General features: G+C 51.1%; 3 protein-coding genes across 6 annotated transcripts in view; 2 read left to right on the forward strand and 1 right to left on the reverse strand.

Annotated features, from left to right (window-relative positions):
* NRL (neural retina leucine zipper) overlaps nucleotides 1–18,258 on the reverse strand; it is a 29,075-nt gene extending 10,817 nt beyond the window's left edge. Inside the window, exon 1 of the mRNA XM_026007577.2 lies at nucleotides 18,172–18,258. The gene's annotated coding sequence lies outside the window, so the exon portion shown is untranslated. The remainder of the gene's footprint in view (nucleotides 1–18,171) is intronic.
* Nucleotides 862–10,921, forward strand: PCK2 (phosphoenolpyruvate carboxykinase 2, mitochondrial). Its single transcript, XM_026007575.2, has 10 exons — nucleotides 862–1,085; nucleotides 3,068–3,313; nucleotides 3,776–3,960; nucleotides 4,047–4,250; nucleotides 4,612–4,799; nucleotides 5,126–5,288; nucleotides 5,556–5,774; nucleotides 8,727–8,864; nucleotides 9,124–9,219; nucleotides 9,463–10,921. The coding sequence occupies exons 1-10, from the start codon at nucleotides 1,057–1,059 to the stop codon at nucleotides 9,915–9,917; spliced, it is 1,923 nt and encodes a 640-aa protein (XP_025863360.1). The 5' UTR covers nucleotides 862–1,056; the 3' UTR covers nucleotides 9,918–10,921.
* On the forward strand, nucleotides 18,166–26,191 carry DCAF11 (DDB1 and CUL4 associated factor 11). Of its 4 annotated transcripts, none has more exons than XM_026007579.2 (15): nucleotides 18,166–18,395; nucleotides 18,867–19,218; nucleotides 20,146–20,273; nucleotides 20,498–20,625; nucleotides 20,902–20,966; nucleotides 21,276–21,376; nucleotides 21,606–21,752; nucleotides 21,960–22,014; nucleotides 22,372–22,440; nucleotides 22,802–22,859; nucleotides 22,953–23,138; nucleotides 23,567–23,720; nucleotides 24,126–24,278; nucleotides 25,127–25,233; nucleotides 25,334–26,191. In XM_026007579.2, the coding sequence occupies exons 2-15, from the start codon at nucleotides 19,196–19,198 to the stop codon at nucleotides 25,466–25,468; spliced, it is 1,509 nt and encodes a 502-aa protein (XP_025863364.1). In that variant the 5' UTR covers nucleotides 18,166–18,395; nucleotides 18,867–19,195; the 3' UTR covers nucleotides 25,469–26,191. The 4 variants fall into 4 exon arrangements, with proteins under 4 accessions (XP_025863364.1, XP_025863363.1, XP_072617348.1 ...); XM_026007578.2 differs by having other exon boundaries at nucleotides 18,176–18,395; nucleotides 18,867–19,241; XM_072761247.1 differs by having other exon boundaries at nucleotides 18,224–18,749; nucleotides 18,867–19,241.
* The last annotated feature ends 519 nt before the right edge of the window (nucleotides 26,192–26,710 follow it).

Here is a 26,710-nt window from a genome sequence, read left to right on the forward strand (position 1 = left end):
CAGCTCAGCAAACCCAGCAGAAAGAGAGCCCATTTTGAAAGTTTACAGCAAAAGCTCCCAAGAGGGAACTCATGCCCATCCCTGAACATTCCCAATCGCTGTGGCCAAAGTGAGGAACATACAAATTGGCCAAACTGAGAGCCTACCCATAGGAGACCCATATGATCACAGGGACTGAAGAGGTGGTTCCCCAAAGGAACATCAGGGTGCTACTACCAGAAAGGGGGAATCAATGCTGGGCAGGTGCCTACCATAGACATGTTTGAGTTTGACATACTGTGGCATTTGGGGTGATACTCAGTGCTCTCAAGTTGGAGACCTGACTTGAGAAATTACCTAAGGACTTTATGGTGGTGGTTGGGTGGGACAGATTTGTTCTCCAGGAGAGTGTGGCAAGAACAGCCAGGGCAGAGGCCCAAAGGAAAGACTCTGGGGGAAAGGCACCACCACTTCATGGGAAGGCAGAAGAGAGCCCTCATCAGGAGGAGAAGAAGCAGGGATATGGGGGTATGGAACCTTAGCCCTGGGGCCCTGGAAAAAAAAGCCTGGGTCTCAGAGTGTCCAGTCCCCAGGAAAAGGGAAAAGGCAATGTCCAACCCCCAGCTTCTGGACTTCCAGTCTCCTTGGGCCCCTGCCTGGCCTCACGCCTCGTTCCTGGCTCGTGTGCCACCCCAGGGTCTCCCAGCCCCAGCTCGGGAGCAAGAGTCCTCAAAGTTACATCATGTGCAGGGGACGAGGCGGAGCGGGGCGGGGCCTCGCGGAGGCGGGGCCGGCACGGGGCCCGCCGTCCAATGGGAGGGACGGGTGTGGGGCTAGGACGCGGGCCTGGGGCGGGGCCTGGGGCGGCGCCTGGGCGGGCCCGGGGCCGGGGACCGGCGGGGCCGGGGTCGCGCCCGCCGGGCTGGGTTCCGCCCCCGCACCCTCCCGCCCGCCTCCTTTTAAGCGCCTCCCGCCGGGCCGTCGCTCCCGCTCGCGGCGCCCGCTCCTGCCCCGCCTTCCTTATCTCCCGGGTCCTCGCGGCTCTCGCGGCCGCCCCGCAGCCCCCGCCCAGGTGCCATGGCCGCTGTGTACCGCCCCGGCCTGCGGTGAGTGAGCCCCAGCCCGGGCCGACCCGCACCTCCCGCCGCGCTCGGCCCCGGGACTGCCGGGGGCGCTCTGCTGCCCGCCCGCCGCCTCCTCCGCGGGCGCCGCGTGCTTCTCAGGGCCCGGCCTCCGGGGCCCGGCGGCTCGCGGGAGGTCGGGGTGGCCTCGCCGCTCTGGCCGCCCCGCTTCCGCCCCCTCCTCCCCCTCCTCCCCCTCCCTGCCTTGCTGGTCTCTGACCGCGCGGCCTCGATCTGCCGCTCTTAGAACTTCCTCCCCCTCCTCGCTTGCCCCCGCTAAGCCCTGTCTCCTCGTCTCTTCCTTTCCTGTACAGAGGTAACTCTTGTGCCTCAGTTGCGATCAGAAGCGGTAGGGCCCTGGGGTCAGGGGTGCATGAACCCCTGGGGGATTGAGCTCAGAGCTCCCCAAAGAAGGTAGAAGGTAAACCTCCATTTCCCAGCCTCCCGCGAACTGGAGGGAAGCCGGGTGCAGCCAAGGGACCTGGGGCCAGGGCAGGAGGGAAACAGGCTGCCTTCAATTCGTATATGGCTGGCTTCAACCCCTGTCCGGGACGGGAGCCCCTTGGCCCTCTACCTTTTCACAGCTTCCCATCTTTCCTGGGTAGCCTCCCTTCTCCCCAGAATCTGTCCCAAAGTCTGAACTGACCCCATATCTCTCCAACAGCTGGTCCCACTTTGCCAGCCCTTGTGGGTGGTCTTCCGAGCAGAGGAAAAGGAGGTCCCACTTAGGGGGCTGGAGAGGAGTGGGGGAACATCACCAGAGCCTTCCTGAGCCAAGCCCCCTGTGGGGAGAAGCTCTCCCCAGGACTGGGTGCCTTTGAAATTAATGCTCAGGAATAACTCTCCAGGTTCCAGGAGTCCTCATCCTCTGCCCCTGTGGCCATACTGGGTTTCCATCCTGCTTTCTCCATTGGAAGCCAGCCCAGGTCCCCCTCCAAGCAGGCTCTGGCTCCCACATCCATGGTCTGAGTGACTGTTCTCCCTCCCCTGGGCTGACAGCCTCTGAGTTGGAGCTTTCTGCAGTCTGATGTTCCCTCCTACCACTAACACCCGAAGCTCTCTAGGCTTCCCCTCTGAGGGGGAATGCATGTCACCTGCATGACAGGGGCATGCAGTCCAGTGTGTGGAGCAGTTTCTGGTGGGCAAGGCCCTGGCATAGGAGGAGGGCAACTTCCCTCTTGTGGCCTTTGCTCTCTGGGTTACTCCACCCTGGGTCCAGGCCAATCAGAGCAGACCCTGCTTCTCCCTCTCCCTGTGAAGAGACAAACAACAGGGACCCCGCCCTCCTGGGAATGGGCTTGAACCCTAGCCAGTGACATTCCCCAACAGTCAGCTTTCGACCCACCTACCCAAAGGCAACATCTTATGCAACCCTCGTTGGCCAGATGAGCAGGTGGGGAGCCCTAGCTCTGATGCCTGAAACCTCAATATCCAGCTATTCACTCTCTGTGCAAAAGAGCCTAATCTAGAAACCTGGGACTATCCAAGACTGGGTCCTTTGCTGAGGCTTTCACAGTCTTATAGCATACACACCAGAAGAAAAAAAGTAAAAATAGCTGCTTTTTTAACTTATAAAAATTGTACTTGAGAATGGGAAGAACAGGGATGAGACCTTCAAATACGAGACACACGAAACTCACCTAGGCACAGCTTATCAACACTGGGCCATGGGCACCTCCTCATTTCCAACATCCAACCAGACACAGTTAAACGTGGGCGTGGGCTAAGCCAGCAATAACCTCAGCGTGCCTACACACATGCTCCATACCGCCAGGCATGTGCCCTTATTCTCATTGGGCAATACCTGTCCTTTGCTGAACAGGAGACTCCCTCGCTGAGACTCACAAAGCCCATGATATACACGCTTTTGCACACTCCCTAGCACCCCTCAGGCTTCCTATCCCCTTGACTCGCCCATCTTCCATGAGAACACCCTGCTCACCACCTCTCTGCTTCTTGTCTTGCAGGCTTAGCTGGCCTGGGCTGAGCCCCTGGGGCTGGTCATCCTGGCGCAGCATCCAGACCCTGCGGGTACTCAGTGGAGATCTGGGCCAGCTGCCTGCTGGGGTTCGAGACTTTGTGGAGCGCAGTGCCCACCTGTGCCAACCAGAGGCCATCCACATCTGTGATGGCTCCGAGAGTGAGAATACTGCCACACTGACCCTGCTGGAAAAGCAGGGACTTATCCGAAAGCTCCCCAAGTATGACAACTGGTAAGCCCACAGCCCCATGACCCACCCATGAGGTGGGAGCAGGGGCAGCTGCTTGCACCGAGGCCACTTTTGATTTACCAAGACAAAATCAAAGTTATCGAGACCATCCCAATGAAATGAGCAAGAATGGGACCTCTGGGAGAAACAGAATCAGGAATTAGTGGGATTGGTCTGTTTTTTTACATTAAACCGAGCAGCTGACACAAGTAAAAACCTGTGCCTTTTTTTCTCTCTCTCTCTCCCCCAAGTTCAGAGAGTTTTCACTAAGGACCTTTAGAAGGCTGGGCGGAGGGAACTACCCCCTTAGTTGGGATAAAATCTGGAGGAAGCAACTGAGGTGCAAATGGATGGAAAGAAATCAGGCCCACAGAAGACCTAGAGTCCAAATGGGACCTGAAAGATTGGATCTGGGGATGAGGGAGTTCGGCTGGCCACATCTTCCTGATAACCCTTCTCCCCCAGCTGGCTGGCCCGCACAGACCCCAAGGATGTGGCACGAGTAGAGAGCAAGACGGTGATTGTAACTCCTTCTCAACGGGACACAGTGCCCCTCCCCGCCGGTGGGGCTCGTGGGCAACTAGGCAACTGGATGTCCCCAGCTGAGTTCCAGCAAGCTGTGGATGAGAGATTCCCAGGCTGCATGCAGGGTAACCTGGGCAGGGACACAGAACCAGGGGCACTGAAGGTACGAACAGGTTAGAACCCCTCATCCAGGTGGCATTTTCTTCCACAGGCCGAACCATGTACGTGCTTCCATTCAGCATGGGTCCCGTGGGCTCCCCACTGTCCCGCATTGGGGTGCAGCTCACTGACTCAGCCTATGTGGTGGCAAGCATGCGGATTATGACCCGGCTGGGGATGCCCGTGCTTCGGGCCCTAGGAGATGGCAACTTTGTCAAGTGTCTGCACTCGGTGGGCCAGCCCCTGACTGGGCAAGGTAAGTGTTTGCCCTGCCTAGGGGGGAACATAGACCTGCTTGCACTCGGAGGGAACTCCAGATTGTACCCATCCTAATTCGTGAAATACCTAATTCCCAAAATCTAGGGCAGCAGTCTGGGCTGGAGATGATGCCGTACTGCCAGAGCACTTTGCACAAGATTGAGAAAAGTCAATTGTCCACATCCCAAAACAGGGACATGGGAACTGATGGATATTATGAGGTGGAGGGCCTTAGCCCTCATTGGCACCACCACTGCTCCTAAGTGTCTCTCCTGCCAACCCCGATCCCTCCAGCCCCTAACACCTCAGTCCCTGATGCCCTCGCCAGCAGCCAGCTCTATGACCCCATTGTCCCCTAGGGGAGCAGGGGAGCCAGTGGCCATGCAACCCAGAGAAAACCCTGATTGGCCATGTGCCTGACCAGCGAGAGATCGTCTCCTTCGGCAGCGGCTATGGTGGCAACTCCTTGCTGGGCAAGAAGTGCTTTGCCCTTCGCATCGCCTCTCGACTGGCCCGGGATGAGGGCTGGCTGGCGGAGCACATGCTGGTGAGGGCCTGGTGAGGATCTGGGCAGCTGCAGGGAACAGGGCAGGGGCGGGGCCTGGCTGGCAGCATTAGCCTCACTTCCCCACTGCCAGATGCCAGGCTGGTAGGCAGGGATTCTGCCCAAATGACTGAAGCTTTGATCCCAGGCTGCTGAACACTGAGGGGGCTCTGACTTGCCACCACCCCAGCCCCGTGGTGAGGTGTTGGCACCTGTTTAGCAAATAAACATTTGTCCTCCCTGTTAATAACCCCCAGCTATCCTTTCTGTGCAGACCATAACTGACCTTTGGTGACCTCCTCTTCATTCCTTCTCTCCCCAACACACAGATCCTGGGTATCACCAACCCGATGGGGAAGAAGCGCTACGTGGCGGCAGCCTTCCCCAGTGCCTGTGGCAAGACTAATCTGGCCATGATGCGGCCAGCACTGCCGGGCTGGAAAGTGGAGTGTGTGGGGGATGACATTGCCTGGATGAGGTTTGACAGTGATGGTGAGAGGCCCTTGGATCATAGTCGCAGTTCTGGCTCTTACTAGAGTGTAAGAGTCTCCCTTCAAAAAAAAAGAGTCTCCTTTCCACTGCTTCTGGCAGACCTGCTCCATACCTCCTGGCAGCAGTCTAGTCACCTAGAGACAGAATCTCCCCATCAGATCTGGGGGCCAGCTCAGGGCAAGCAGGAGCAGAACAGAACCTTCCATGGCTGCACCTCTCAACCCTTCCTGGTTGGTCCTTCTTTTCTTTCACTTCTCCTCCTAACAGGTCGACTCCGGGCCATCAACCCTGAGAATGGCTTCTTCGGGGTGGCCCCTGGTACCTCTGCCACCACCAATCCCAATGCCATGGCCACAATCCAGAGTAACACTCTCTTCACCAATGTGGCTGAGACCAGCGATGGTGGAGTATACTGGGAGGGCATTGACCAGCCCCTTCCACCTGGTGTCACCGTGATCTCCTGGCTGGGCAAACCCTGGAAACCTGGTAAGTGGGGTGAGAGATTTGTGACAGCCTCCCCCGGGCTCAGTACCTTGATGATATAAAAGCCTTCTCCACAACCTGCAGCCATCCTCCAGGACCTCTGGGAGGCACAGGAAGTTATGAATATTCCGTTTCCAACCCCAAACGAGATCTCAGGTCAAATCCCAACTCCACTAAGTACTGGCTTTGGGATCCTGAGCCTACCCTCCTGAGCCTCAGTGACCCCATCAGTTAAATAGAGGTAGTTACCAAAGTACCTATCTCCTAAAGCTAATATGCATGCAAAGGGTTTAGCACAGTGCCAAATACATAGCAAATTATCAATAAAAATAAGCCGGAATGTTTTTTTAAAAAAAGGAAAGGCAAAGACTGCCTTGAAATTTTTTACCGGGCAGCCGGGGTGGCTTAGCGGTTTAGTGCCGCCTTCCGCCCAGGGCGTGATCCTGGAGACCCGGGATAGAGTCCCACGTCAGGTTCCCTGCATGGAGCCTGCTTCTCTCCCTGCCTGTGTCTCTGCCTCTCTCTGTATGTCTCTCATGAATAAATAAGTTAAAAATCTTAAAAAAAAGTATTTTTACACAAGGAATTGGGCTCAAAGTACAGTCCATAAAGTTTGACCCATTAGGAAGGAGGAAACCTGACCCTCCCCCTGCCACTTGGTTCCCACCATCCTCTGTATAACAACCATTGTCTAGGGGGATCCCTGGGTGGCGCAGCGGTTTGGCGCCTGCCTTTGGCCCAGGACGCGATCCTGAAGACCCGGGATCGAATCCCACGTCAGGCTCCCGGTGCATGGAGCCTGCTTCTCCCTCTGCCTGTGTCTCTGCCTCTCTCTCTCTCTGTGTGACTATCATAAATAAATAAAAAAATTAAAAAAAAAAAAAAACAACCATTGTCTAAAGGTCAGTGTTGGGGAGCCTGGGTAACTCACCAGATAAGTGGTTGACTCTTGATTTTGGCTCAGGTCATGATCTCAGGGTCACGATATTGAGCCTCCTGACCACTCTGCACTCAGCAGGGAGTCTGCTTAAGATTCTCTCATTCTCTCTCTCTCTCTCTCTCATTCTCCCTCTCTCTTCTCTCTTCTCTCTCTTTCTCTCTTTCTCTTTCTCTCTCAACGCCTGGGTGGCTCAGTGGTTGGGCGTCTGCCTTTGGCTCAGGGCGTGATCCTGGAGTCCTGGGATCAAGTCCCACGTTGGGCTCCCTGCATGGAGCCTGCTTCTCCCTCTGCCTGTGTCTCTGCCTCTCTCTGTGTGTCTCTCATGAATAAATAAATAAAATCTTTTAAAAAAAATTCTATCTCTCTCTTCCTCTGCCCCTACCCCCCTCTAAAATAATAAATAAATCTTTAAAATAATAATAATAATAATAATAAATAAAGGTCTGTGTTGTTCCCCTTGCCCTTCCTCATCCCTCTAACACGCACAACCCAATAACCCAATCTTCTGTTTGTCCATCTTCTGGATGAAATCAGACCAGCTCTTTTGCTGCTTCTTTAAAAAAAAAAAAAAAGATTTTATTTATTTATTCATGAAAGACACAGAGGGAGAGGAAGAGAAGACACAGGCAGAGGGAGAAGCAGGCTACTCACAGGGAGCCCGATGTGGGACTGGATCCCCAGACCCAGATCATGCCCTGAGTCAAAGACAGACACATTCAACCACGGAGCCTGGGCTGAGCCACCCAGGCGTCCCTCTTTAGCCTCTTCTAAAAGCTAGTCTCTCAACCCTGTCATTGCCCCTGGCGCCTCGCAGCCCTGCCCCCTCCCCCACCCCTGCCCTCTGGACCTTCTGCAGCCAAAGAGCCCTGAGAGCAAGGGAAGAGAGCAAACAAGTGCCTGCTGGGGACGACATGCTTGTGGCCGCTGAAGTCTAAATTCACATTTGCTGGGCTGACTGAGCATGCTCCCTCCTTATCTAATCACCCCTCACTTTATCCACCACCATCATTAAGCCCTCCCAGGCCTCCCCACCCAACTGAGAAACCCAAGAAACTTTCCTACTTCCCTGCAGGCTAATTCCCCAACCCTTTCATCATCTCTAGATTCAGGGGTATAAGTAGGGCATGTTGTGCCCAGCTGTAACTCCCGGAATAACCCTGTGCCAGGGACCTGAATTGGGGGTTGATGGAAGTACAAGAGGCTCTTACATGCAAGTGGAGGCAGGAGCTGGGAGTTGGGAAGGGGACGCGGTGGGAGTAGGGGACTGGCTCTAGAACTCCCTTGGTCCCCCCAGGGCTGACCAGCAACCTCCAGCAGAGAAGACACCGTGTCCACTCAGGGTCTCCATGGTGCTGCTTTGTACCTATGCCACTGACTTGGTCCATCCCCTCTCCAGGGCACCTGAAGGGGCCAGATGACCTCTGTTCCTCAGGTTATCTCTGAGTTCTTCAAGCCCTGTCGCTCCATCTGGGTCTGAACAGACCCAGGGAAATCACCAGAATTCTGCTAGCTTCAAAATGAATTTACATTTTGATATCTCAGAAGATCCCATCTTCCCCTAGTTGCTGATGGAAAGCCAGTTGTCTGAAATGCTGATCTGACAGTCTCAGTTTTTGCTTCAGATTTGAGTGTTTGTTTAAATAATAATCCCATAAATAAATTGTTTCTGGGATAAATTTTCCGCTCTAACCTTCTGCCACTAGCTAAGCCCATTCCTTTGAGCACTGGTCAATGCCAGGTAGCTATAGCTTGGCATAAACAGTAGTGTCTTGCTAAACCCCAATTCCTCACCCACTCTTTCTCACATAGCTCAGCTGGCAGCATCATTATAGGTAAATAACCTGATCTTTTGGGGGACATGTCCTGACTCCCTTCTCCCTCCTCCTTCCCACAACAACGGCTTGCAGGGAATTGATAACACAAATGGAAATTGTGCAAGAGTGCATGCAAAAGTAAGTGTGTTTTGGGGGTGGACAAGTCCTTGGAAGTGATAGTGGTTGTATTTCCCCTGCCAGGAGACAAAGAGCCCTGTGCACATCCCAACTCTCGCTTTTGTGCCCCGGCTCGCCAGTGCCCCATCATGGACCCGGCCTGGGAGGCCCCTGAAGGTGTCCCCATCGATGCCATCATCTTTGGAGGCCGCAGACCCCAAGGTAAGCATCGTGTGGGCTCCATGCCTTCTGGCTCCATTTTAGGGCCCGCCTCTCTCTTGTACTGCCTGGATTGCCAGCCGTAGCTTTCTGGCTGTAGAGCTGTCCCCTGGAGAATGCAAAATTAGGGGGAGGCATGGGATTCAAAAATGGGATGGCAAAGATCCTAGGAGAGCCAGGCCAGGAGTCAAGATCAGCAGTAGGGATGGAGTGAGGGTCCAAAGAAAAAAGCCACCTGTGACCCTGTTCCCCTGGGTTCTAGGAGTACCCCTAGTATATGAGGCCTTCAACTGGCGCCACGGGGTGTTTGTGGGCAGTGCCATGCGCTCGGAGTCCACTGCAGCGGCAGAACACAAAGGTGGGTGCCCTCTCATACCCCTCTTCTGAGTACCCACATTGCTGCTTCTCACCCTTCCTGAGCCAGACCTTCCTCCTGCCTGCCCTCCCCACGTGTCTCTTTTCCGGATCCCTTCTGTCCACCCTGCTCTGAGGAGATTCCAGAGCCACCAAAGTTTCGCAACTCCCTCCAGCCAGATGCAGGGTGTCCTCGCCTTCTCCGATAACAAGACAGATTCCTTACCTGCCCTGCTCCCCTCCCCAGGGAAGATCATCATGCACGACCCATTTGCCATGCGCCCCTTTTTTGGCTACAACTTTGGGCGCTACCTGGAACACTGGCTGAGCATGGAAGAGCGCAAGGGGGCCCGGCTTCCCCGCATCTTCCACGTCAACTGGTTCCGGCGGGACGAGGCAGGCCGCTTCCTGTGGCCAGGCTTCGGAGAGAATGCTCGGGTGCTAGACTGGATCTGCCGGCGGCTAGAGGGAGAGGACAGTGCCCAAGAGACGCCCATTGGGCTGGTGCCCAAGGAAGGCGCCTTGGATCTCAGTGGCCTGGGAGCTGTAGACACCACCCAGCTGTTCTCACTCCCCAAGGACTTCTGGGAACAGGAGGTTCGTGACATTCGGAGCTACCTGACAGAGCAGGTCAATCAGGATCTACCTAAAGAGGTGTTGGCTGAACTGGAGGCCCTGGAGGGACGTGTGCGCAGGATGTGACCTGAGGCTCCAGGCTAACAAGAAAGCACAGCATTCCCCATCCCTTCCTACCCCCCATCTAGGGATAGGAGAGCCACCAGGCTTGCAGAAAATATGAGTAATTTGATATAACTGACATCTGGGTGCCATGAAACCAGACCACAGACTTTCTCTGGCACTCTGTCCAATAAGATGCTCATTTATTTTCCACAACTTTCTTGCTGTTTTCATTCCTGCCTGTCTTCACGGGCTTCTAACATCAATTTCACAGTCGTCTTGCAGCCCTCCAGGCAGGCAGCCTGGCCTGGCACAGCCTCGTGGTTTCCAGGACCTCACAGGCAGCTCTGCCATTGGGCCTTAGATGTAGGAATTTCTGGGAGAAGGCACATCAACTCTATGTTCCGAGGTCTTAAAAAGATGGGGCTTCTGTGAGCTGCTCAGTCTAGCTTCCAGGCCTAAAGTTCTTGATCTCCTTCTGTGAGATGCAGAAGCCTCTATAACCCCATTTCCGCAGTTCCATTGTCAGTTGTTAAACCTGTTCTTCCTCCTGCCTGACCTGAAATTGGGACTCCCAAAGCATACATGAAAACATATTCAATATTAAAACAGCTAACACTTCTATAGTACCTTCTATGTGCCAGGTACTGTTCCGAGCATGTTACAAAACAACACTTTGAAGCAAGTACCACATTAAAGAGGAAGAAACAAAGGCCCAAGGCGGTCAAGTAATTGTCCAAGCCCATACAGTGAACAGTAGAGCCAGGGTAAAGAGTAACTGCATAGACATCTCTCATAGCAGCAGCAGACTTGTAGAACTAGAAGGACTTGGGCAGCCCGGATGGCTCAGCGGTTTAGTGCTGCCTTCAGCCCAGGGTGTGATCCTGGAGACCCAGGATAAAGTCCCACATCAGGCTCCCTGCATGGCGCTTGTTTCTCCCTCTGCCTGTGACTCTGCCTCTCTCTCTCTCTCTCTTTCTCTCTGTCTCTCATGAATAAATAAATAATATCTATTAAAAAAAAAAAAACTAGAAGAACTTTAGATGTCCCCCATCCCATGCTTCTCAAACTTAAAAGTACATATGAATCACCTAGGGATAAAATGCTCATTCAGCAAGTCTGAAGTGGCCAGAAGATTCCGTCCTCTTACAATCTCCTAATTGATGCTGATGCTGCTGATCTGGGCACCATAGTTGAAGTGGCAAGGCCTTGGCCTAAATCCTCAGAAATCAGCTTTAGAGGGAAACCACAAAGAAAGAGATGATCCTCCATAAATCAGGGGCACTGGCTAAGGGATAACTTCACCTCTGATCTGAATCAGGCTGAGTGACGGTATAAGTTTGGGAAGATGGAAATCTGTACCCAGAAAATGAGAATAAACTTCAACAAATATAATGGAGTTACTGGGAATTGCCTCCAAAGAAAACACTGGAGGAGGAAACTAAGTGTTTCATAGAGGACAGCCAATCATTAGCTACCATTTGTAAGCAGAAAAGAATCTAAGGTCAGAGTGGATCACGTGCTAAAACATGGTTAGTAATGGAGTCTATTATACTTAAAAATATACAGCCAAATCCTCAGCTTCATGAGCAGCATATGGTAACTGAGAATAGGATCAGAGGCAGCATAACACAGATGTTAGGCACACAGTAGAGTCTGGGCAGCGGTGCTCTGAGTTTCTTCATCTGTAAAATGGAGATGTGCCTGCACCTCACAGTGTTGTTAGGAAGATTCAAAGGGTCAGTGGAGGGGATCCCTGGGTGGCGCAGCGATTTGGCGCCTGCCTTTGGCCCAGGGCGCGATCCTGGAGACCCGGGATCGAATCCCACATCGGGCTCCCTGCATGGAGCCTGCTTCTCCCTCTGCCTGTGTCTCTGCCTCTCTCTCTCTCTGTGTGACTATCATAAATAAATAAATAAATAAATAAATATTAAAAAAAAAAAAAAAGGGTCAGTGGAGCCAGGCACTCAGAACTATGCCTGGCACAGAGTAATCATCGGCTATATGCTAGCTGCTCTCACTTTTCCACTCTATTGATTGGAGTAGACCCTATAAGCCCCTATCACATATTGCTGACTCCTCAGTTTACGAGGAAAATAAGCAATGTAAATAATATTTAGGCGAGAAAGAAAATAGGTTTGGAAATAAGTCCCTCTATGAAAGAGGCAGGGAAGTGGGGCTCCAGGCCCCTCCTGGTATCCACATACAAGTGATATGAAGGTACTAGTCTTAAAAGTGGTTTTGATGATTAGAATAAACTTGGGCTGCGTGCCTTGCAGCTGCAGATACATGATAAAACATAGTTAACATTTTACATAGTTAACAGTTAACAAAACATAGTTAACAGTTACATTTTAAGTAACCTTTTCATTTTAAGTAATTTCTTTTTTTTAAAGATTTTATTTATTTCATGAGAGACACAGAGAAAGAGAGGCAGAGATACAGGCAGAGGGAGAAGCAGGCTCCATGCAGGGAGTCCAACTCAGGACTTGATCCCGGGTCTCCAGGATCACACCCTGGTCTGAAGGCAGCACCAAACCACGGAGCCACCCGGGCTGCCCATTTAAGTAATTTCTATACCCAATGTGGGGCTCCAACTCACAACCATGAGATCAAGAGTTGCACACTCTTCTGAATTGAGCCAGCCTGGCATCCCTAATCTTTTAAAAATAAAGCACAGGTAGGGCACCTGGGTGGCTCAGTGGTTGAGCATCCACCTTCCACTCAGGTCATGATCCCGTAGTCCTGGGATTGAGTGCCACAATATATCTGCCTATATCTCTGCCTTTCTCTCTGTGTCTCTCATGAATAAATAAATAAAATCTTAAAAAAAGAAATTACTTAAATAATCACACACACACACACGTGTACAGAAAACCATGAAAAACAAAGGTATAGCTTCATAAACTAAGAAAATGTGAACACCCTTTAAACCAACACCCAGGACAACCCGGGTGGCTTAGCGGTTTAGCACCGCCTTCAGCCCAGGGTGTGATCCTGGAGACCCAGGATCGAGTCCCACATCAGGCTTCATGCATGGAACCTGCTTCTCCCTCTGCCTGTGTCTCTGCCTCTGTGTGTGTGTGTGTGTGTGTGTGTGTCATGAATAAATAAAATATAAATAAATAAATAAATAAATAAATAAATAAACCATCAGCCAGAGAAAGAAACAGAACTTTGCAGACACCCAAAGCCCCCCACCCCTCCCCCCGACATGTTCTTCACCTTCATCACAGCCCCTCCTTGGCATAAATGGATACTTATGGTGCATGATAATCATGTCCTTTATTTTATTTTTGTGGCTTTATCACCCAAATGTGGATCCCTAAACATTATACTTCAGCTTTGCCTATTTTTAAGAATTTCATATGCCTTTGAAGGCATGCCTTTCAATCTCCACGCTCCCCCTCCGTTCCTTTCTTTTCCCTCAATTTAACCATTGAAGCATCCAGACTCGGAAACTCAATGTCTAGATTCATTAATTTACTAGGGATTTCAAAACAGCTATATTCAAACTCTGTCATAATAGATGGAATACTTTTACAAAAAGACATCCCTTCAGGGGCACCTGGGTGGCTCAGTGGGTTATGTGTCTGCCTTCTGCTCAGGTCATGATCTCCAGGTTGGGGAGGGGGATCAGGCTCCCCGCTCAGGGAAAGAGTCTGCTTCTCCCCCTCCTTCTGCCCCTCCACACTGCTCATAAGCTCCCTCTCTCTCAAATACATAAATACATAAAATCTTAAAAAAAAAAATGACATCCCTTCATCTAGTTCATTACCTTGAGGTACAGTTTATAAAAAACAGCAAGATAACTGATTCTTTTCCCATATTTACTAACTTCAATATAATGATTTGGTTTCCTATCAACCTGCAAAAGGGCGAACAATTAGCTTTACACACACACACACACACACACACACACACAACACGGCATAAGGGGGCGGGGGGAGTAGGAGAGTAGGAGAGGGAGAAGTAGGCTCCCCTGACCTGGCTTGTGATCCCAGGACCCTGAGATCATGACCTGAGCCAAAGGCAGACATTTAACCAACTTAGCTACTCACCACTCCTGAACCTCATAGATTTAAACATACTTAACGTTTATTAAATTATCATTTTAATGCTCAAATTGTCCCAACTTTGGCCATGAGAACTTGGCTTCTGAGTCCTTCTGCCATCACTCTGATAGTGGTTGCTGTCTTCTTGCTAACTGGTAAGATGAGTTGTTCCACATTCATCTTATACATTTCCCGCCCCAGCCGTGGAATCAGCCACTTCTTCAAGTTCTGGTTGCTTTCCATGGGAAATGGTATTTTAAGGTCAAAGTGGTAGGAGTGTACATGGCTACGGGACTGGTCATTGTTTTCAGACCTTTTCAAAGGATAGAGACAGTAAATCGCCTCAAGAGTTCATACTTACATCCTACTCAAATTCCCTGGCTAAAGGGTTTTTAACTTCTGTACCACACCTGTACCTCCTCTCTGCCACACAAAAAATTCTGGTTCTCAGGGACACAGAACATGAGAGTATTAGAAAGCCCATAATTACTCAATTGCTTTATACTCAATAGATTTTAAGTCCTGGGTAAATTAGCATACTTCCCCCTTTCCTTCTACACAGCATGCTACAAGAAGATAATGTATAAACACATGTCATCGGTCACTTCGGAAAACAAAACTTTCCCTTTTGTAGTCCAGAGCTAGACAAGTGTCCCAGGAGCTTTGTATAATTGCCAAGCTGGAAAGTGGGGTAAGGGAGAGAGGACGGGGTTAGCTAGGAAAGGGGAAAAAAAAAAAAAAAAAAATCTGCTCTCCTTCTTTCCTCTCGAGCCTAGCCCGCCCTCTAGTGGGGATGCTAATGAGCAAGAAACAGCCAAAGGAAGGTCAGAGAGAAAATCAATTTAGCAATCACTAGAACAGGTCCTAAAATACCTAAGGGTAGAAAAGCTCTCTGTGGCTTTAAGTGGCTTCAGGTGTAGCTGGGGAAAGCAGAAGCTGCCCCAAATGAAAAGCACTTTACAAAATGTCACCAAGCAAAGTGCTAAATTTCAAAATCATGACAGAGAAGGCCAATAGAGTTTCTCAGAATGACTTAATTATAATTATTTTTAAAATTATAATTATCTTAAAAGAAATGCTATTTTCTTTCAATGGACATGTAGTATATTCTAAGATATAAATGCTCATATATTTAACAAGTATATAAGTCACAGGTGACAAGTTGTTTTTTTTTTTTTAAGATTTTATTTATCCATTCATGAGCATCACAGAGGAAGAGAGAAGCAGGCTCCATGCAGGGAGCCCGATGTGGGACTCAATCCCAGAACTCCGGGATCACACCCTGAATCAAAGGCAGACACCCAACCACTGAGCCACACAGGCATCCCCAGGTGACAAGTTCAAAAGCTTAAAAGTCTTTTACATAGAGAAATCAATCAATGGATCCAGAGATAAAATCCTACATTCTTTAGCTTTATCTTCATGTTAAAACTCATTTTGGTCATAAAATTTCAGATTTTTAAAAATATGACTTTTAATGTTTTATTCAATAATATACAAATTCTATATTTCAAAGGTCTGAATTTCTATTTCAGTTTTAAACTGAGTTTGTAAGGAGAGGCGGAGGCTAGGGAAGAGGTAATCAAGAAATGCATTATTTAGAAGATGAGTGTAACAAGTTTTTGTTTCTTTTTTGTGGAATTCAAAAGTGCTCAAAACATATTAATCCTGATGCTTTGTTCATGCTACACCTTTGTCATTAATTCATGCAAGGCCTTCCCTGTTTTATTATTTGTTTAATGATATAATGAATCTGAATATTTTTTTTTTTAGATTTTATTTATTTATTCATGAGAGATACAGAGAGAGAGGCAGAGACATAGGCAGAGGGAGGAGCAGGCTCCCTGAAGAAATGTGTGGGAAATATCAGAAAGGGAGACAGAACATAAAGACTCCTAACTGGGAAACAAACTAGGGGTGGTGGAAGGGGAGGAGGGCAGGGGGTGGGGGTGAATGGGTGATGGGCACTGAGGGGGACACTTGACGGGATGAGCACTGGGTGTTATTCTGTATTTGGTAAATTGAACACCAATAAAAAATTAATTTATTAAAAAAAAAAAAAAGGAGCAGGCTACCTATGGTGAGCCTGATGCAGGATTCGATCCCAAGACCTCAGGATCATTCTCTGAGCCAACAACCACTGAGCCACCCAGATACCCCTAGACCTCTTGAATGGGTAATTGAAACCATATTATTTTTGCATCCATCACAACATGTCACCAGAGGAACTGACCACCACCTTTAAAAAAACAAAAACAAAAAACCTACCAGTGAAACTTGCACAATTTCCCATGGCATACAAGTTTTTGTGAGGTGTGTGTGTTTTAATGATTTCAGATTTTCCAGTCCGGATAACCCAGAAACCACAGAATCCTAAGGTCTCAGTAAATGTCACAGGGAAACTAATAGTAACTTATCTGACAATGAGAGGTGGGTAACGGGCAGAACCGACTACATACATAATCCGTAGAGCCCAGAGCAAGATGAAAATGCGGAGTGCTTGTTCAAAAATTAAGAATTTGGCGGAGTCCCTGGGTGGCTCAGCGGTTTAGCGCCTGCCTTTGGCCCAGGGTGCGATCCTGGAGACGCGGGATCGAATCCCACATTGGGCTCCCGGTGCATGGAGCCTGCTTCTCCCTCTGCCTGTGTCTCTGCCCCCCCCCCTCTCTGTGTGTGACTATCATAAATAAATTTTTAAAAAATTAAGAATTTGAGACACCTGGTGGCTCTGCGGTTAAGCGTCTGCCCTGGGCTCAGGGCGTGATCTTGAGGTCTCTGATCGAGTCCACATCGGGCTCCCTGCATGGAGCCTGCTTCTCCCTCTACCTGTGTCTCTGCCTCTTTCCCTCTCTCTCTGTCTCTCTCTCATGAGTAAATAAAATCTTTAAAAAAAAAAAAAAAAACTTTTTGAATTAAGAATAAGACGGCGGGGATCCCTGGGTGGCGCAGCGGTTTGGCGCCTGCCTTTGGCCCCGAGCGCGATCCTGGAGACCCGGGATCAAATCCCACGTCGGGCTCCCGGTGCATGGAGCCTGCTTCTCCCTCTGCCTGTGTCTCTGCCTCTCTTTCTCTCTCTGTGTGTGTGACTATCATAAATAAAATAAAAAATAAAAAAAAAAAAAGAATAAGACGGCGATAGCAGGACATTAAACCAAACACGGGGCCCTTGGAAGCGTAGAGCCCAGTACAGATCGCAAGCCCAGCCCATATGTGGCCGCTCTAGTGATCAGAGATAAGCTCCGCTCTACATGCCTGGAGCCCAAGAAGCGCCCGGGTCTGACCACACCCTCGCCCTCCTAGGGACACTGAGAGGCAGGAGGGCCCAGGGTCAACTAAGAGCCCTCGCACCCATCCCTGACCTCGGGGAGGCCCTAGGTGAGCTCGCAACACTTCCAAGAGAATGCGGACTGCTGTGCAGCTAGGAACCAGGGCCTTAGCACTCGGCGCGGCGAGGTCACTCGACCTCCTGCCTGGGAGAGGATCCCGAGACGTGGCACGTCCGGGCCGTGGGCTCAGTGGGTTACTCATCAACCCAGAGGAGGGGTGGGAGGCGGCTCTCAAGCACTCCCCGGACTAGGCGCCCAGGCCGGGAGGCCAGCCGAAGACCGACGATCTAGGGAAGGTCTGCAAATCCCGGAGAGCCGAGGAGAGTCCAAGAGAAACAGACTGAACCGGAAAGGCCCCTAGAGAGCCTGGCTAGTATTAGGGAGCGTCTGCAAAGACCGCGGAGAAAAGCCAGGGATCGTCTAAAAAGTGGCCAAAGCAGCTAAGGGCTGGTCTAGAAAGGGCAGTCCCCACAAAACAAGGCTCCCGGATCCCGGAAGAGAGGGTATGGAGGCCCGGATCTCCCTGTGACGTAAACACACCCCAAAGGCACTGGCCACCCCTTAGAGCAAAGCCGAATGAAGCTGCAGCCAACAAAAAAAAGGAAGGCTGAAGCCGGGGTGGGGGGCGGCGAGTGAGGAGAAAGGGAGGCCCTTAGAGGTCGCCTGGAAATGGTGAAGCCAAAAGAGCTTCAGGGGCCGACAGCAAATTGCATCTTTCGCTAAAGACACTTCCAGGTAGCGAACCACCGATTTCTTCTGCAAGCCCCGCCCGTCACCCTTTAAGCGTAGTTCCGCCGTCTCTCAGGAAGCAGCGGTTCCCGGCTTACTCCGCCCAACCCCGAGCGCCCGCCCCTCCGAGGCGCGCTTCCTCCTCCTCCCCGCCCAGCGCTCACCCACCTTCTCCCGCCCATCTAGCAATCACCGCGCTCAGCTGTCCAGTTAGCGGGCCAAGGGGGCGGGGCCGGCAGGGGCGGCGCGTGACGTCTGCAGCCCTCCGGCCGGGAAGCCGGGAGATGCATGACGAAGGAGGCGCGTGACGGAGAGCAGTTGGCCAGGCTGCGGCCTCCGTCGGTGTAAACAAGGCCTCGAGCCGCTGCGGGTCCTGCGACCGCTCCTGGCTGGTGGGTGGTCTCGCGCGGGGCGGTAACCGCCGGCTTCAGTGGGAGGGGCTTCTCGGCTTCCTCCCTGCCTCCCCCACTTGGCGTACACACCCCCGGCACACCACGTGGGCGTGAGGCGAGACAGGAGGGGGTGTTAAGTCGAATTCGAACCTTATTGGTTGTCGATGCTGCCGGCTTTTGCAACGGAGCGCTCTGATTGGTTCCTAAGGGGGGCGTCGGGGGTCTCAGAGCCCGCAGGCTTTTGATTGGTTAGATAAGATAAGCTAATGAGGCGCTTTCTTCCGCGAGGGGTTTTGATTGGTCGGCCAAAGAGGTTACCTGGGAATTCACCCACCCCTCCAGGGACTTTGATAGGTGAGTTTGAGGTAGAAAACTGAGAAATTCCTCTTCAAAGGATTCTCATTGGTGAGCTAGGGTAGCGCCCTAGGCTTCACTCTCTGATTTTTTTTTTTTTTTTTTTTTGCTTCACAGAATTGGGGGTTTGTGTTCCTGAAGCCTTGGGAGTTGTCACAGGCTACAGAGAATCTGTCCTACAGATTTCAATCCCTAGGAAGGGTCGCCCTCCTAGAGATAGCTACCGTTCTATCTCGGGAGAACCCTGGTGTTTCTAGAGCAGGCTTTGCTTTCACCGAACCTAAGGAGGTGACAGGAGGAGTCCCTGCACAGGACCTAATGATGCTGTGATCAGAAGATGGGATCACGGAACAGCAGCAGTGCAGGAACTGGGTCCGGAGACCCCTCCGAGGGCTTGCCCCGAAGAGGTGCTAGCCTGCGTCGGAGCGAGGAAGAGGAAGAGGAGGATGAAGATGTGGATCTGGCCCAGGTACTGGCCTATCTCCTCCGCAGGTAACTTACCCTCTGATGTGTCCCCACCAGGGATCACCACAGTCCCTTGATCCCAACTCCAGGCAGGGAGGTTACAAAGGATAGGAAGTGAGATTAGCCCAGACCAGCTGTTCTGTTTGAGCTTCCCTCTGGACACTCAGGCACTGAGCTCAACACCCAATAAGAGTTGTTTTTAATTAGGGAGGGTCATGAAGACGACTTGCTTTTGTGTTTGAGGGGACTGTTGGGGAGCCTCTCTAGCTAAGACTACACAAATGGAATCCATTTTCCAAGTAAGTGAAAAATAAAATAAAAACCTTGCTGTGATAGAAAAGGAGTGACGTGAGGGGTAAAGAGAAGAGCTGGGGAGGTGGGTGTTGAACTTTCCAGAAGTTGCTGACATGTGATATGAGGCCATGTGGATTTACTTGAAAAACAAGTTTAAATTAACCTAACTCTTACCCTGTTCTTGAGGAAAGAATGCTTTGAGGAAAGTGACCACCACCAGTAATTGACTGGAAAGGTGTGCCACTGGCTCCGTTTCTTAGCTATGGCTCCTTGGGGAAGAAGACAAGCTCAGGGATCCCTTCAGAATACTGTGTTCTGTGATGGACTCCTCAGGCAGAGGCTCAGAAGGAAATGCTCTCCGAATTTTTAGCTCCTTAGGAAGTCAACTTAGTAGGTGTGTCAACTTCCATGGAATATTGGGGTTCTCTACTCCTGCTGTAAGCACGAAGATTCATTTCCTACTGTATCTTATAGGAGACTGAAAGTAACAGCCAAGGTCTGGTCAACCTCAAACTACAACATGGGGACAGTACGAGGGTTTGAGTAGCAGTGATCTAAGAGCTGAGTAGCCATTGACTCTGAATTTGGTTGGTTTGGGGAACAGATCCTCCCTTTTATCATGGGCATCTCTCCACAGAGGCCAAGTGAGGTTGGTGCAGGGAGGAGGTGCAGCAAATTTACAACTCATCCAGGCCCTCTCGGACTCAGAGGAAGAGCATGACAGTGCTTGGGATGGTCGTCTTGGGGACCGATACAACCCACCTGGTAAGAGGAAAGGCAGATTGAGACACTAACGTCGGAAGACTTTCATTAGAAAACCCTTTTTCTGTTTTTTTTGCAAGAACAGTAGGTTAAATTGAAAGAAGATGGGATGATTCAGGGAATGAGGGAGTCTTTGTAACCCCGGTATATTCAGCCACATCAAGTGGGCTGGAGGACAGTCCTGGGACTGGATGACCTAGGATGGAACTTCTCCTTGGTACTCACAGTGGATGCAACCCCTGACACCCGGGAGCTGGAATGCAATGAGATCAAGACGCAAGTGGAATTGGCCACAGGGCGGCTGGGGCTTAGGCGGGCAGCACAGGAGCACACCTTTCCTCAGATGCTGCACCAGGTAGGCCTCTCCACCTCCAACCAGCCTGGCCACAGGACTTTTGAGGTAGCCAGAGCCCTGCCTGCCCTAGAGAAGAGGGAAATAAACCTTCTAAGGAAGCATCAAGTGCTGGAGCTGGAGACTTCTTAGCCAGCCTGCATCAGAGTTTGGTGGGACATACTTGTGTATGTGGTGTCCATTTCTGCAGCAAGAGCAATATCTTTGGAGGAGGGGGGTTGGTGCGGCTGAAGTGGCCCTCTGTTTCTGCTAGCAATATTCCCCAATCCCTTCCTTTAGAGAGAACGGGGCCTCTGCCACCGGGGAAGCTTCTCCCTTGGAGAACGGTCTCGAATGATGTCTCAGTGAGTATGGGGCTTGGTGGAGAGACTCTAAGAGCCAGATAGGTTTTATCCCCTAAACTTTGAAGAGGCAGGTGTTAGAGGATCCTCAGGGATATTAAAGTTAGGTTGAATGGGATCAAAGCTTGAGGGTAAACAAATTGGAAGAGTATAGAAATTAAGAGGATGATTGAATGAATGAAAAAAAAGGGATCGTACCCCAAGGCAAAAGGGAAGTCCACCCTTGTACTCACACTCACCGTTAGGATTCTGCTAACCAGGACGTTCCTCATCCTCAGCTCCCTTTACCTTCACTTTGCCTCTGCTTTCCAGCTTCTTGCCCAATGATCTGGGCTTCACTGATACCTACTCTCAGAAGGCTTTCTGTGGCATCTACAGCAAAGACGGTCAGATCTTCATGTCTGCTTGCCAAGGTACCACCAGACCCTGGTCCTGCAAACTGCCCTGGAACAAGGAGCATACCCTCTGACTAAGGCTAGAAGGACCCAGGCCCAAGGAACTCCCTGGGTTAGGGATGCTTGACCAGAACATGTTTCCCATGATCAAGGGAAGATTCCACAGATGTACAGAGGAAGAGAGGTCAGATCTAGAGAGGATGCCAGGAGGGGGTTCCCTAATTCTGCCTGATTCCTACTTCCCCAGACCAGACGATCCGACTGTATGACTGCCGGTATGGCCGCTTTCATAAATTCAAGAGCATCAAGGCCCGGGATGTAGGCTGGAGCGTCCTAGATGTGGCCTTCACCCCTGATGGGAATCACTTCCTATACTCAAGCTGGTCTGATTACAGTGAGTATGCCCCAGACTTCCACTGGCTCTCCAGCTCTGGACCTCTCCAAATGTCCATGTCCTCTGTGCCAGGACTCCATGCCTCCTCCCGGGAAAATCACTCCCAGGGTCTCACATCCTTGCCCTTTGCTCCGTCTCCTGCCTAATTTCACTTCCACCCAAGTTCCCCCAGCCCTGAAAGATTCTTGTTTCTCTTGCCTCTCTTAGTTCATATCTGCAACATCTACGGGGAGGGAGACACACACACTGCCCTGGATCTAAGGTACTGGCTTCCCTCCTTGGGCAGACTCTTCAGAAACTTCTCAAGGAAGGCTCTCCAGGAGCAAACCTCTTGAACTGGAACTCCTGCTTAGAGGGAAGAGTACACTGGTTGCAAGTGTCTCTGTGTGGATTCCTGGGAGGGAAGCACCTATCCTTGTCAGCCAGAGGACCAGGGTAAAATAGATGGTTGCAGGATTATTTCGGGGTTCTCATGGAGGTAATCCACATTCTGGGACGTATTGGCAGGACCTTTTTTTCCCCTTAGAAGTACACCTTGCAACCCTCATTAGATTCTGTGTAGACTAACAGAGGCTGAAGGAGGCCTACTTCACCCAGCTCCTTCTCTGCTCCTTTTTAGGCCAGACGAGCGTCGCTTTGCTGTCTTTTCCATTGCTGTCTCCTCCGATGGACGGGAAGTGCTAGGAGGGTGAGTATCGGTAAGGGATGCAGCCCTTGATCAGGGAGAGGGGAGTACTCCCAGAGGCCAGCTCTGCTCTCTCGGAGACTACTGGACACAGCTATCCAGGCAGCTATGGAGAGCAACCAGCCCATTTTTCTCCAAGGTCAGAGTTTCAGAGCTACTTCACCTCTTGCTCACCATTTCCCCAGCATGAGATGAAAGGTCTCAAACCTCCTTGCAAACATAGCTAACTTTTCTCCCACCTCCTGCGTATAGAGACTGGGGCTTGCCCTTCAGCAGGACTCCAAAACAGAGACTCTCCAGAGCATACATAACAATGATTCTCTTGGTTCTGGACCCAGGACCCTCTTTATCCCTTCCCTTTCAGGGCAAATGACGGCTGCCTATATGTCTTTGATCGAGAACAGAACCGGCGCACCCTTCAGGTATTGCTCTTAGAGCCTCTGCCTCCCAGTCCTTGGCCCTATTAGAAGACCTAGCAAGAGGCCCTAGGTATTCTGGCTTCCTTCTTCCCCTAGATTGAGTCCCACGAGGATGATGTGAATGCAGTGGCCTTTGCTGACATAAGCTCTCAGATCCTGTTTTCTGGGGGTGACGATGCCATCTGCAAAGTGTGGGATCGACGCACCATGCGGGAGGACGACCCCAAACCTGTGGGCGCACTGGCTGGGCACCAGGATGGCATCACATTCATTGACAGTAAGGTGGGCAGTGAAGCAGACCTGCACATCCAGGTTACAGTTGTCTGGGAGCATGTCACAGTGGCCTGGTGTAGGGACTCACCGAGCTCCTTATTAGTTAAGGTTTGCAAGAGCTGAAGTTTAGGGAAGGGCTTAAGCCAAGAAACACGAGATCCTTCTGAGCAGGGCAGGGCTTTTTGTAGAAGGAAAGAAGACCATTAATCCAGGATAGAATGGGAGGCCCAGCCAGTGCCTGGGGCAAAGAAGGGAAAACCAAGCCAGGGGGTGGGTTCTGTGGTAGAAAACCAGCAGTGAGCTGGCCTGGATGAAGAAAGAGGCAAGCTAAGTCAAAGGACTGGCATTCTTACCCTTTACCTGGAGAAGAGCTAGACAGACACAACCACCAGTATTCGCAAGCTCTGATGCCTTGTTATCCATCTGGGGATTCCCAGGGTGATGCCCGCTATCTCATCTCCAACTCCAAAGACCAGACCATCAAGCTCTGGGATATCCGACGCTTTTCTAGTCGGGAAGGAATGGAGGCCTCACGGCAGGCTGCCACACAGCAAAACTGGGACTACCGCTGGCAGCAGGTGCCCAAAAAAGGTGAGTGTGGAAGGTAGAAGCTGACACCTGGAGAGTGGAGAGTCAGGGGTGGAAGTTCCAATACTTAGCCCCTGGTAAGACCTAACAGGTAAGACCTAACAGGGCACAGTGGATGTAACTATGGCCTGGAGAAACCCCATCCCCTTCACCACACATTAATTCTTTGCCCAACTGTGCGGAGAGTTGGGGCAAGAGACTGGAGATCATTCAGAACCAACTAATACAAAAGTATTTCAGTGTTTTCACAACCAGCAGAGCCACCTGGGGGAATATTAGGTGGGGAAAGAGCCATCAGTTGGGGATTGAAAAGGCAGTCATCTGTGAGCATCGATTGTTGCCGAGGACTAAGGGTGAGGGAAGATCCAGACTCCCTAATCTCGGGGCTCTCCGTGCATCCCTACCCAGCCTGGCGGAAACTGAAGCTCCCAGGGGACAGCTCCTTGATGACCTACCGGGGCCATGGGGTGCTGCACACCCTCATCCGCTGCCGATTCTCTCCCATCCATAGTACGGGCCAGCAGTTTATCTACAGCGGCTGCTCTACTGGCAAAGTTGTTGGTAAGGATTGTGTCAGGACAGGGGGCCTTGGGAAAGGCAAGAATGTTTCTCTGACATTTCACCTGTAACCACCAGTGACCACCGAAAAAGCCCAGTGGTGACTACAAGTGAAATATAATTTAGCCTGGAGCAGGTCAGGCTTAAAACAGAGAAATAGAGAACCTTATATTCATCAGCATTTTAAATTAAGAAAGGGAACATAGAATTCTAATCAGTAAATATAAAAGATTGCCAGAAATATATGCAATTCTGTTTTTTAAAGAGATTACATATGAAAGGTGGGGGGGTGGGGGTGGATCAGAGACAAAAAGACAGCAGCTCCAAGTAAAGGATGTGCAGCCCCTAAAGCCAGAATAGTGTACAGAAGGGCACACAGACACACCCACAGCTTATAAGGAGCCTAGGATAGTGCCATACTTAGGGAGGCACTCGGACAGAGACCCACTTGGGAAAGAGAGAATGATGCACCCCCATCCAGATGGGGAAGAGCAAATTCAGATGTCTGCAGATGGCCCATTGTTCACTTTGGTTATGCCTTCTGTGTCTTCTGGGTTTCTTGGAAAATTGCTTTAAAGAGCTTTAGAACCATGTTGCATTTTCTTAGTGTAGACCCTGTGACATTTAGCTAAGGGCCAGGGAGAGATACCCAAGCTCTGCTAGACCATACTCTCAGCCCAAGGTAGGGAAAAGAAACTGAGGAATTAGAGCACCCTCTGGTGTGGGCTTTGCTCCCCTGTGAAAGCAGGGAAGTTGCCTAAGAGATAGGTAAGTAGTGCAGATGAGGAACTATGAGGGGTGCTTGGAAGGTACTCTGGCAGCCCCTCTCCACTCCGGCCTTCCCTGGACAGTGTATGACCTCCTCAGCGGCCACATCGTGAAGAAGCTGACCAACCACAAGGCCTGTGTGCGTGACGTCAGTTGGCATCCCTTTGAGGAAAAGATTGTCAGCAGTTCGGTGAGGTTACAAGGGTTTGGGGGGCAGGGACCAGTGCATGTCTGGGACTTGGACCTAGGCGGGGCAGCATCTCCTGACTCTTGTCACCTCTGCTCTGCAGTGGGACGGGAACCTGCGTCTGTGGCAGTACCGCCAGGCTGAGTACTTCCAGGACGACATGCCAGAATCTGAGGAACCCCCCAGTGCCCCTGCCCCGGTGCCCCACCCCTCTACAGCCTTTTCCTCCCCCCAGTAATTCTAATCTCCAGCCCCGTACACGGAGAGCCTCTTACAAGCTCTCTGCCTCTTCCTGCCTTTCTCCCTTCCGGGAGATCTTTGAGGACTCACTGGCATTGGATGGGGGAAACACAAGCCCAGGTTTGGGGGCCCTAGCTGAGCCCTGGAAGATCCTCCCCAAGGGGCGGAGTGGACTCCTCACATGCTCACACCCAGTTGGCTAGGGTCTCTATCTCTGGCCAGGGTCCAGCAGGACTGCCATTATCTGGGGTGTGCCCTTTGTCAGCAGGAGAACTGTCCTGAGTGTTTTTAATCATGTTTGGATGTTAAGTGTTAGCTCCTAGAGTAGATGCCTGAGGTCAGGTCTGAACTGAGCTGTCAGCCGGGCCTATTGCCCTGTCCTTCATATTGAGGATTAGACTGGCCAATCAGAAGGCCAGGCATCCTGGCCATTCTTCCAGAGATCCTGAAGGCTAGAGCTCTAGCCTTTTTGGGGAAGGCATCCTCAGCACCCTGCTGGGGTGGGAATTATGTCTTCTCCAGCTCTGTCTGGGTCTTCAGGGTGGGACAGGCTGTGGTGTGAGAGGCTCCCAGTGGCCCCACACAGGGCAGGCCTTCCCTTCCCAGACTGTTCCATCATGTTGGCAGCCAGCAGTATCAAGGAGGGATGTTGAAGTAGGACTCCTTCGTCCTCTCAATAAAGGCTTTGGCTCCCTCAATAAATTCTCTCTGTGGGAACCAGGCTCAGTGTCTGTCTCTGTCTCACTCTTTCTTTTTCCTATCTGAGGCCTTTTATCCCCTGACTTCAAGAAAGTAGTTTTAACAGAGCCTTCAGATATGTTTCTCTGTGGGGAAAAAAAAACACCCCTTTGATGCCCCCAAGATGAAGAGAAATACCAGAATCATTTGTTAACTGAACTCTGCAACAGCTTCCTCACTGAACTCAGAAACTTCCAGCAAGTAGAAATCGAGATAGCAAGAAGTAAGCACGTCTTAGATTGGAGCCTGGAACACCCACATCAGCTTTGTTCTGGGGCTGGCCTTGGTACCAGTCTGGTCTATGAGAAGAAGTAGCCCAGAGCCAGAGAGAACCTATGGGTTTTGATGCCAGGCCTCACCTGGTGCTTCACACTCGGGACCTCACCTACCCTCACAGCCAGCCTTTAGTAAAAGTGTGCAAATGGCAGTGTGCACAGGTCAGGCAGCATGCCCCAGAGCAAACCCATGGTATGGTCAGTAGGGGACTTCGTTGGGATTCATA

Source organism: Vulpes vulpes, chromosome 6, assembly GCF_048418805.1.
Source record: "Vulpes vulpes isolate BD-2025 chromosome 6, VulVul3, whole genome shotgun sequence".
Taxonomy (NCBI): domain Eukaryota; kingdom Metazoa; phylum Chordata; class Mammalia; order Carnivora; family Canidae; genus Vulpes; species Vulpes vulpes.

Bases quoted from the DNA above. Each gene is read 5' to 3' on its own strand.
- PCK2 (XM_026007575.2), top strand. From the start codon at position 1,057: ATGGCCGCTGTGTACCGCCCCGGCCTGCG. The intron at 3,961-4,046 runs GTAACCTGGGCA...TTTCTTCCACAG, and splicing joins ATTCCCAGGCTGCATGCAGG to GCCGAACCATGTACGTGCTT. The intron at 8,865-9,123 runs GTAAGCATCGTG...CCTGGGTTCTAG, and splicing joins TGGAGGCCGCAGACCCCAAG to GAGTACCCCTAGTATATGAG.
- DCAF11 (XM_026007578.2), top strand. From the start codon at position 19,087: ATGGGATCACGGAACAGCAGCAGTGCAGGAACTGGGTCCGGAGACCCC. The intron at 20,626-20,901 runs GTAGGCCTCTCC...CCCTTCCTTTAG, and splicing joins TTCCTCAGATGCTGCACCAG to AGAGAACGGGGCCTCTGCCA. The intron at 24,279-25,126 runs GTAAGGATTGTG...TTCCCTGGACAG, and splicing joins CTCTACTGGCAAAGTTGTTG to TGTATGACCTCCTCAGCGGC.